General features: G+C 36.9%; 1 protein-coding gene across 1 annotated transcript; it reads left to right on the forward strand.

Annotated features, from left to right (window-relative positions):
* The first annotated feature begins 1,542 nt into the window (after positions 1–1,542).
* Positions 1,543–10,113, forward strand: LOC145898128 (ATP-binding cassette sub-family C member 5-like). Its single transcript, XM_082986562.1, has 30 exons — positions 1,543–1,709; positions 1,842–1,997; positions 2,104–2,248; positions 2,633–2,781; positions 2,844–2,934; positions 3,356–3,529; positions 3,596–3,740; positions 3,796–3,947; positions 4,043–4,123; positions 4,184–4,336; positions 4,381–4,499; positions 4,969–5,171; positions 5,224–5,344; positions 5,416–5,573; positions 5,668–5,767; positions 5,829–5,947; positions 6,103–6,243; positions 6,400–6,511; positions 6,635–6,765; positions 6,839–6,918; positions 6,988–7,163; positions 7,807–7,873; positions 7,931–8,082; positions 8,158–8,244; positions 8,309–8,513; positions 8,571–8,737; positions 8,808–8,920; positions 9,018–9,256; positions 9,311–9,589; positions 9,796–10,113. Exons 1-30 carry the CDS (start codon positions 1,543–1,545, stop codon positions 10,111–10,113), a joined length of 4,500 nt encoding a protein of 1,499 aa, XP_082842688.1.
* The last annotated feature ends 1,363 nt before the right edge of the window (positions 10,114–11,476 follow it).

Below are 11,476 nucleotides of genomic sequence, written 5' to 3' on the forward strand. Positions count from 1 at the left end.
ATGTAGATATTACGGGTAATTAGGCCCAAAAAGTTTTTGTACACCTGAGCTTTTCTTTCTTTTGTTCAAATAAAGCAAACACACTATATAAACAACCAATCAGAAATACTTTTATGACATCTTTTAAACCTGTTTGCCTTTGAGGTGAGTTGAATGATTTAAGGCTTTCACTTGTTTTGTTTTTTTGTACTTGAATAAAGCAAACCATTTGAATACTGCAACTAATAATATTTTGATGCGAATGTAACATACATTGGAAGATCTGTGCTTTCCCAAAAGAGCATTTATGCAAAACCTCTCTCGTGTTAATTGGGAAGCAGAAGGCTGAAATATCAGCAGCCGTATTATTTCTTATGAGCTCACATCAAATTTTTGGAGTAGACTGATAGTGTGAAAACCGAATCGTCAAAGTTCGGTTCAGACCGAAACCGAATATGCATTAATTGTGACGTCACGAAAACGCGCACTCTATGCTTTTATTTTTTATTTTTGCAATACAGAGAGTCGTGGTACAACAGGATAAATGTTTAATTTTTATCGAAGTTCTCAGGTTCTTTCTTAGGTGTTAGGACCTAAAGTTGTCTTGACCGTCGTTGGTAGTTTCCAAGTGTATTGCCAATCTTGTACCGGGCGTGGGCAAAATATTTTACGCGGAAAAGACAAGTTTTGAACACGAAACACTATCAAATTTAAAATTATTGAAAATTATCCGCAAGGTCCACACGCTATTGTCGTTATTCCACAACGGTTTCTTGAGCGTTGGGTTTTGGCTGAATTAAAACAAATTTTAAACAAACAACCTCTGACGTAGGAAGGCGTTAGTAATGGTTACGAAACATACCTGACTGTCAGTTTCGAGACAAATAACAAATTCTTCAACGCCCATATTGTCAGACATAGTTGGCGAAAATTTGTGGATAAACATGTGTGTAAAAATGTTGCTTCATTCCGGAAATTAACTATTTTCTTACCTGATAAAATACTTGTAAAGCTGTGTAAAGAGTATGTCCCTTAAAACACTGTTGTTTCTTGGATTGTAGCTGGAAAACGCAACGAATGAACCAAAGCTTACATATCCAACGGATAAGTTTTGGAAGGCAAGATTGACCCAAACCTAGTTAACCATCCAAAAGGCAAGTTATTTCAAGTGCCGAAAAGTTTTTGCATAAACCTTATCTTAAGTTAAGCGTGTCAGACAGTGAGAATTTTAGGCAAAACGTTGTTTACGGTCCGTTGAAAACAGTCATGCTTTCGACAACCATAAAATGCGGCAGAGAAGTAGGTTTTGCGATTCTGCACTCAATACACATTATAAAGTAAGCCGTATCAGTCTCTACCTTTACAGTTCTTTTATATTTTCTTACACAACACCAGAGACAACAGGGCATTATAAGGCACATGTAACTGCATGTTGCAGGACAGAAATTAGAATTAAAAGTGCTTTTCCAGTTTAGGAAGTGAAAATCTTGGTATCAGTTAAACCCAATCTAGTAAAAGTTTGTGAATATATTGAGTTTATTATATGGTATGACGTCAGACCACATGTCTGCTGAAAACGGGCACATGGATTCGACAAACAATAATGGACCAACAGCAGAAATCGAGTCTACTAAGAGGAATGGAACTAAAATAGATCCTTGTGACGAAGATGAAAAACATTCAAAGTATTGGCGTTCCTTGCAATCTTTTAAACCTATTCGCTTTTCAAAGTGAGTATGATTTAATGCTGTGACTGTTTTTTCGTACATAAAACAACGCAATTCATTTGCGGGATCCATGGAGGAGGCCTATATTACGCACACAGAGCAAACCATGTGCAACAGATCAATATTTCATTTCAGAACAAACTTACCGGCTCCAGTTGACAATGCCAGTTTCTTTTCGTTTCTGACCTTTGCCTGGCTGACAGATACCATTATAAAAGCTCGAAAAGGTTTATCGGTCGAGGATATTCCACTTTTATCGAGATACGATGGTTCAACTTGGGCCTCACTTCGGTACACACATTGCAGAATAAACTTACGTAAAACAATGTTTCAGTGACCCATAACTTGAGTTGCACAATTGTATGCGGTTAAAATTGGTATTTCAATAAATTTTTAGACTTACCCGGTTATATGAGGAAGATGGCAAGAATAACAATGGTGTGCCCTCAATTCAAAGGGCAGTGTTTCGATACGTGAGGACGCGAATGATTGCATCATCAATAGTTCTATCACTGTGTGTGACTTCATCTATTCTTGGCCCAGTAGGCATTTTGTTTCTGCCATTTTATTGATCACGCGCAAGTTTGCTTGCGATTTGAACTGATCGCTAATCCGTTATACGTTAATTGTGTATCTCTACATTTGCATACAAATGTGGTGGGCGAAGATGGTCAATTATTCTTGGATGTTATTGCTTTACGTTCATAACCACAATACACAAAAATTATAACTAATTTATTCATTATTTTGTGGACTTTTTTCATGTCAGTCAGGTCTTCGTTTTCAGTAATATATATTTATATATTTTTGCCAGCACATCTGGTCACGGTCGATGCAAATGAGAGTTTGTAATACATATCAATATACAAAAGGAATACAAGACAGAGGGTATTAACATGAAAGAGATGTATCACAATTTTTTGTAGGCGTTTCTGGTGAACAGATTGGTGAGTTTTGCTGACTTGCCAGTTACATCATCCACACTCGGTTACGGAATTGCTTTAAGTTGTGGATTGGTTTGCACAGAAATTGGTCGGTCATGGTCGATAGCTTTGTATTGGGCAATAAACTATAGGTACCGTGCAAATGATCATTTAAGTTTCATCTTTATTTTAAATTTCTCAACTTTCTTCGCAGGACGGCGATTCGAACTCGAGCAGCAGTTTTAACTTTAGTATTTCGGAAAATTGCTCGACTTCGCAGTCTTAAAGACAAGTCTGTGGGAGAGGTAGGCCAGAAAAAAAGCCTTTAGGCTTCGTTTTAGCGACATTCATGTGACAATATGCTAAATTAATCTATGAAAAATTAACACCAAAGTTAATGACGATTCGCTTTTGTGATGATAACAAGCCCTGTTTTGAGAGCTGCAGACAGGGTGTATACACGCACTGTTTCCACCTGTAAGGTCTCATCAGTGCAGCTGTTGATGTGGCACTGTGCTAGCTGGTAGACTAGCAGGCACACAGATTTCCCCTTTGTGGTACCTTTCGGTCAATCTTCGATATGTTGGGTACCAAACTAGGTAACAATCAACACAGACGAACCACGTGGAGCGCACTATGGCCAAAACAACTGTTTTGGATCCAATAGCGCTATCGGCTCGGTTTTTACCTAAATCATATTATATAAATCCTGTTTTGTTTTGTTAGCTTGTCAACCTACTTCTTAATGACGGCCACAGATTGGCAGAAATGATTATGTTTGGCGGGATTTTGGTTGGAGCCCCTGTTATGTTGGTTTTAGCCACTGTATTTAGCTACATGTTGCTTGGATGGACGGCATTGATTGGAATCTTGACTTTCTTAGCTTTTGTTCCATTGCAGGTATGTTAAGATATAACTAAAAGAAAAAAGGAAAATATTTGCTTCATGGCAAGTTTTACGTCTTAGATGTCGCTCGGAAAACTCATGGCCAAATTTAGAAGAAAGTGCATTCGAATTACTGATAAGAGAGTAAGAATGATGAACGAAATTTTGACCTGCGTGAAACTTATAAAAATGTACGCTTGGGAGAAGAGCTTTGCCAAGGCGATCGGTTGGATCTCGACTTCAATTTTCAAATCGAAGTTTTACCAAAAGCTATTTTGCAGCTGTGATAAGAGGAAACGAGCGCCGAATTCTCCAAAAAGCGGGACTGGTTCAAAGTTGTCAAATGTCTGTAGTGCCGATAGTCCCTGTTTTGTCCACAGTTCTTACATTTATGGTGCACACATTAATTGGATACCCCCTTGATGCTGCTCAGGTTAGAACAACATGCTTGCAAGCTAGAAAAAATTCCATGCACTTGATAATCATTCATATAACCATATTTTCATTCAATTTCATATTGTGTTTTAGGCATTCACTGTGATCGCCATCTACAACTCAATGAGGTTCATTTTAGCGGTTTTGCCACAAAATGTCAAAGCTATAGCCGAAGTACAATCACAAACCTCGCTCAAAATGTTTCAAAAGTAAAATTTTTTTGGTTTCCTAAAGGTCTTTGTATCGTTTGATCGAATTGACAATTTATTAAAAATGGAAGAACTAGAGAAATACTATGATTCTCCTTCAAGCAGCGACATTGCAGTGGAATTTGTTGACTACTGTGGGGCGTGGGAAGTTGTCGAAAAGAAGGTTTTTGCAACTCAAGTGAAAAATTTCATTAATTTATATTTATTCGTATCTTGGATTAGAATGAAAAGCACAAAGTAATTCCTCGGCCTCGTCAAAAGGACAGAGAAAATGTTGAAGAAAAGGAGGCTAAAACTGAGCAAGTTCTTCACAACCTGAATCTCAAAATTCCGCACAACAGGTAACAATTAACCTCTCCCCGACATTTCATTCCTGCTTTTGTCAACCGCGCTGTGAACAAATGACAAGCATATGTAAGCCTATGCAAACCTGTTTTACAATTTTAGCTTCAGTTTAAGTTTCATTCACATATTGATTACGTGTTAAATATTTTTATGCGCAACATAATTGTTTTGATTTTTTACACTTACCTAGCTTGTAGTATTTCAAATTAGGAATTTCTAAATTTAAGAGCGTTTGGAAAGTTTCCAGGTATTGAGTCCTTATTTATAAAGTCTTCTCTTCAAAGCTATTGGAATGACTATGGAATGACTATATTGACAAATATCTTTTCTTATCTAGAAAATGTCGCTAACCATAAGTGGTTAGTTTTCTCCATTTGTAACTAAAAAAAAGTTTTAGTGCTAAAATAGCGACCCAGCCCTTCTGTTACGTCAATAAATTCCCTGCAATTAATGTTTCCACTGTAGAATCTTGGGAATCTGTGGTTCGGTTGGAAGTGGAAAATCATCCCTCATCTCAGGTATTCTGGGTCACCTTCGAATTCAAAATGGGAGAATTGGAATTAATGGAAATTTAGCGTATGTTCCACAACAAGCGTGGATATTCCATGCAAGTGTTCGAGAAAACATTCTATTCGGATGTCCCTGGGATGAAGAAAAGTACAATAGAGGTGAATACTTCCTGCACCACTTGCTTCAGGTAATAATCTTTGTAAATTGCAGTTGTTGAAGCTTGTTGCTTGAGATCCGATTTTGAAATTCTAAACGATGGAGATTTAACGGAAATTGGTGAAAGAGGAATAAATCTTTCTGGTGGACAAAAGCAACGAGTAAGCCTTGCTAGGTAAGCAATCGACTGTAAAGCAACCCAGTTCAATAAAGTAAGTCATAACGAACACAACATTTATAATATAGAGCCGTATATAGCAACCGGGATATCGTTTTGCTTGACGATCCATTGTCTGCTGTCGATGCCCATGTTGGAAAACATATTTTTTTGGAATGCATCAAGAAAGAAATGGTTGGAAAGACAGTGATATTCGTCACACACCAGTTGCAATACTTAAAAAAAAGTATTAGTATTGCAACTGGTGTGTGACGAATATCACTGTCTTTCCAACCATTTCTTTCTTGATGCATTCCAAAAAAATTTGCAATACTTAAAAGATTGCGATGACGTAATTATGTTAAATGATGGAAGAATTTCTGAACATGGAACACATGACGAGTTGATGTCACACCAATCTGACTACGCCGAACTCTATACGTAATTATTTTTTGTACTTCAACCAAGTCATATACAACCCTGCTTCTTCAATTCTTGGCAGAATTTTTCACTTGGAGCAACAAAAACAAAAAAAAACAGAGGAGGTTGTTGATAAGGAACTTGTGAGAAAAATTATTCGTCAAAGGACAATAAGTGGAAATGTCGATATTTCTGCTGAGGGTAGACACAGCTCACACGTTGTATAGTTGAATTGTTAAAGCCAGTAATTACAAAACAAGTTTGTGTAATAAACATTTGGCAAATAATAAGACAACGTATGCACTTAAATACGTTTTATTTCATGTCTGTTTATTTCATGCCTGATTTTCCCACAGATAACGAACATATGGATAGGGTAAACCTGGCTTCACTTCCTGTATCACCAATCCATAAACGATGTGATTCCAAACGTGAAAGGTTTATGAGTATATGCTCTGTAGATAGTTTATCTGCCTTCGGAGGATTTCCAATTCCTGGTAAGGGTAAACGTTAGAATTTTGTGTACAAGAGTAAACATTGTAACATATTGCTGAAACGCTGCGTTTGCTATTAGGCCTTGGTGTTTTATTTTTGAAAGAATTGACTAAATTTTAAAAATACAGCAGGTATTCTATATTTTTTTTGCGTTGCAGATGATGAAGTCGACTTCGAAAAAGAACCCGCAACTTTAATAGCGAGCGAAGGTAAAGCCGAAGGTTCGTTGAAAGGAGAAACTTTTTACGCATTTGTTAAAGCGGCTGGAGGGTGAGTTGCGATGCATGTTATGGTTTTCCTTTTGTGAATTATAAGTGTGACAAGTTGAGCCATTGTTCGTTTGCAAGTGATTCGAAAAACACTAATTGATTTTTTTTCTGAATTTGTGCACAGATTATGCATTTCTATTGTCTGCGGTTTGTTTTTCATCTTACTTGTTTTCTGCACAACATTCTGCAACTGGTGGTTGAGTTATTGGATCAACCAGGGAGGAGAAAGAATTCCATGCAATATCACAACTACAGGTGAAATAAATAAATACCTTTCAAAATAATTTTTATGTTTAAATATTATATTTATATACGTTTTAACCTCCAGCATACAATGTCACACCACAACCATGCGAACCAATTGTCAGCAGCAACATATCAACGGGTGATAACATAGGATTTTATCAGGTGTTGTTATCTGAACTACGATTAAGCAGTTACGTCGCAGCGTTTTTTAGTTGCAGTTTTGTTTTACAGTTGGTATACTTTATTATCCTTGTAATCACTCTGTTCTTTGGCGCTGGAAAAGCCTTGATTTTTGTGAAATTGGTGATAGGAGCAGCAAGTACATTACACAACAAAGTATTTCGAGTTGTGTTTGCTAGTCCGATGTCGTTTTTTGACAGCACACCTACTGGACGCATTTTAAACAGGTAATTTAGTAAATATAATAACCCCTGGTATCTGCAATACTGTTTCAAAAAGTTTACCGCCAAAAATCAAATTAAATTATAAAGATAGAAAAGAAAAGCAAATAATAAACAATTGATACACAAAGAAATACAATGGTATGGGCACCGATAAATCTTAAAAAGTCATGAGCCCATGTGAAAATGATTTTCTCCCAGTCAGTTACACTGGGAGGTGAAGGGTTGTGACAGGTTGCATATTAGTTTGGGTAACCATTTGGTCGTGCTGTGAAAACAATCGAAACACAAACACCAACTCGGTTCACATAACGTTTCTTTGATCCGCGTCGACAAACTTAAACGTCCCGAAGACAATCAAATCGTGTTGGTGTAAATCGGATGTGGTCTGGATCATTTGGGGGTTGCGCTTGTTAAATCATCGTACATCTTGTTAATGATCAGTTGCTCATTCTGATGTAAGTGTACAGCGCACCTAGGTGCGAAACGACAATGGATCCAACCACATTAAACTGTTTATTAGGTAGTACAGTGGTGTTTATAAATCACAAGAAAGAAAACACGCGAAAAATTTAAAAAGAACAAGGAAAACGCTTTTTGTTTGTGTGTACAGAGACAAATTAATCCATACGACGTATGTTTTGAATAGATTCTCAAAAGATGTTGATGATATTGACACCCGCCTTCCTTTAATACTCGACATGCTTCTACTTCAGGTACGAGATTTTGGTTATAAGGTTTTAGGTTAACTTAAACCTCATCTTATTTTTCAGATTCTTCAAGTTATATTTTCCATCGTTACAATGGTGATTGTGTTTCCATGGTTTCTTATCGGAATCGCGGGTCTCGCTGTTGTGTTTTGTATTTTGTACTCATATTTCCGAAGCGCTGTCTGTGAACTAAAGAGATTGGACAACATAACCAGGTAAACGACGTTTTCAATTACAAGATTGGTTACTTTCATTAATTAAAAGAATCAATTGCATACCCAATATTGCAGATCACCGTGGTTTTCACACGTTACATCAACAATACAAGGATTAAGTACCATACACGCTTACAACAAAACAGATGACGTCATCGACAGGTTAGTAAATTCAAAAGAAATATTTAGTTACTTTGTGTAACGATGCCAAGTCTTTCCACAAAAGGTTTTCGCGCCAGTTGGACACGAACTCTGCCACGTTTTATTCCTACCTGTCATCGATGAGGTGGCTTTCAGTGCGGCAAGATGCAATAACGATCACAATTACATTCGCAGTTGCACTTTACGTTGTATTTTCTACCGTCTATCCAGAAGCTTTTGGTGCTACTTCGGCCTCATTCGCTGGTCTCGCTTTGTCTTACGCCATCCAGGTATAATAGTAATAAGCGCGTGCACTTTGAAAGAAAAAAATAATTTTTCTTCTTTAGATAACTGGTCTTCTTCAAGCAAGTGTTCGCTTTAGCGTTGAGACTGAATCATATTTCACTTCTGTGGAAAGAGTTACTGAATACATTGAAACATGTGAACCCGAACAAACAAACCACAAATCGATAAGAGAAACTTCTAAAGATTGGCCCAACCAGGGAAAAATCATGTAATGACATTTTCACTTTTATAACTTTGAACCAAATTTAATTTGCTAACGTTATATTTGCGTTGTTCAGATTTGATTCAGTCCGTATGAGATACAGAGACAATCTGCCATACGTTTTAAATGGAGTTAGTTTTACAATTAGACCAAAGGAGAAAATTGGTATCGTGGGAAGAACGGGATCGGGTGAGAAAAGATAAAAAAACTAACTCTTGTATAAAGCAAAAGTGATGCATTTTGATTTCTGACGTTATTTGCGATTCCTTAAACCACATGTGTTCAGGAAAATCTTCGCTTGGTGTTGTGTTGTTCCGCTTGGTTGAACTCGGAAAAGGTCGAATATCAATCGATGGAATTGACATCAGTGAAATTAATTTAGAGGAATTAAGAAACAAGCTTTCCATAATTCCCCAAGATCCCGTTCTATTTGTTGGTACAGTTCGTTATAATCTCGATCCATTTAAACAATACTCGGATGAGGAAATATGGAAAGCTCTTGAAAGAAGTCACATGAAATTAGCGGTTAGTAACTAAACTGTGGATGAAGTTTTGATTTAATCAACTATTAAATAATAGATCGGAGAGCTTCCAGAAAAGTTGGAAAGTGAAGTTGTTGAGAATGGAGAAAACTTCAGTGTTGGGGAAAGACAACTTTTGTGCATGGCTCGCGCCATTCTACGTCACTCTAAGATCATTATGTTGGATGAGGCGACTGCTGCGATTGACAGTGAGACGGATAGTTTGGTTCAAGACACGATACGGGAGGCGTTTGCTGATTGTACGATGCTCACGATAGCTCATCGACTCAACACAATCCTAACATGTGACAAAATACTTGTAATGGACGATGGGAGAGTACGTTTTGTGAAATTGATTGAAAAAAATTCAATAGCTTCACACAAAATATGTTTGGTTGTTTTTTGTTAGTTGGTATGATAAACACCACTGGTTGTTCAGGGTAGAGAATTAACGCAGGTTACCAAATTAATAATTGTAATTTGAATACAATGAGAGCCTCGCAAAACATTCAGAAATAAAATATTTTCTTCTTTTTGTCGTAGGTGGCTGAATTCGACCAACCTGAGACATTGCTAAGCAACCCGGAATCTCAATTCTCCAAAATGATTCTTGCTGCTGCAAGTTTGGAGGATGAATGTGATTCGAATAAAAGTCCCTCGTCATCTTCCTCATCTTTGCAAAAAATGATCGAACGTCAATCAAATGAACATTTACAGGAAGGACATCACAATCCGGCATATGCTGACGAAGAGCAAACTGATATTGAAGAATCGAATAATTTTTTCTCCGCGAACGGATGTTATGAAAATATGACCTTTAGTACATCTTCGGATGACACAGTCCAAACTACAGGACTATAACCTTGGATGTTGTTGCCGCAGTCCACACTCATTTATATTTTGTAATGCTCGACCAAAAATAGTGGTATTTGCAAAAACTATCTTGTCATTTATACAATCGTTGTTATTATGGATGTTGAGTGTTTCAAGAAATAGACGTTCAGTGTGGTCACTCTCCCTCTCCAAGACTCGAGCCTGTATCACCACGCATGTTTCCCGACCTAAATCTTTACACAACTGGGCAGACCTTTTTTCCATCGTAACTTGTTAAAAACGTGTTACCCGTTCCCACTTCATTCTGACATTCTCTCTACCAACCAACCAGTATCACTTATCTAACCAACTAGCACGCGGCAAAGTTACCCGCTCCGTAACTAACGCGCTTGGTGCAATTTAATTCACATCAACTGATATTTGCAACGTCTTTATCATGAAATAAAATAAGTCTGCTCATCGAGTCCTTTCAGTAGCTATAGTAAAGAAACCAAAGAGACGCTAGTCGACAAAACATTTTTCCAGTCGACAAAACTTCAAACGCACATAACTCTGCCGTTTCTCAATGGATTCCGTTAATTTTTTTGGCACGATGCATAGATTGACACAAAATTTATGAAAATGTGAAAAAAATTGTTAATTTCGAACGAATTTTGTAGCGCATATTAATATGCAATAACATAAATCAGCTATAACTTTTTTCATGGGTCGACAGGAAAGATGATTCTACCACCGTTGGAAATCTCTTTAAAATCCCTTTGCAGCGATACCAAACTTGTGCGCGATTTTATGGGAGAAATGTGTTTACCGACGGAATATTAATTATGACCGTCATAAAAAAAAAATTTCACTTGTAACTTTAGCTACAGTTTGAGGAAAGACAATTCTACCACCATTACAAAGCTTGCACAATATTTCGTGTATCATAATCATACCATTCCCAACGTAAAATGAGATATCCACAATTTTTACTCAACAGTCCGCAAGATTCTTCGTTTGTCAGAATGACAAGGTTATTTTCCGAACATTTTCAAAGGTTATAAAACTTCCTAATGGTAAAACCTGGATAAATATAAAACGAGATGTTGTTATTTGTAAGCATGTGGAAATAGATCTAGTAAATTGGTAGTAAAGTACTCGTTGGTAGTAAAAAATGCACATAGCAGACTACAAGTGTTTAGAATAGATTGAATTTATTTCGTCGTGCATGTAGGTAGTACCACTATTTTTAAACTTAAAAACTTAAAAAAAAAGATATCTAGTCGAATCGCATGCGTTGGGTGTTATTATACAAATTTTATTTTCTTTCTGGAATGAGATGACAACTTTGTAAAATTGTATTGTTTCTATTTCCAGTTTGCTAGACACGTCACTTCGGGAAAAACCCTCC

This window comes from Ascidia mentula, chromosome 4, assembly GCF_947561715.1.
Source record: "Ascidia mentula chromosome 4, kaAscMent1.1, whole genome shotgun sequence".
Taxonomy (NCBI): Eukaryota; Metazoa; Chordata; class Ascidiacea; order Phlebobranchia; family Ascidiidae; genus Ascidia; species Ascidia mentula.

Excerpts from the sequence above, each read along its gene's own strand:
- LOC145898128 (XM_082986562.1), top strand. The coding sequence starts at position 1,543 with ATGTCTGCTGAAAACGGGCACATGGATTCGACAAACAATAATGGACCA. Across the intron at positions 5,345-5,415 it reads CAACGAGTAAGCCTTGCTAG|AGCCGTATATAGCAACCGGG; the intron begins GTAAGCAATCGA and ends TTTATAATATAG. Across the intron at positions 5,574-5,667 it reads GTTGCAATACTTAAAAAAAA|ATTGCGATGACGTAATTATG; the intron begins GTATTAGTATTG and ends AATACTTAAAAG.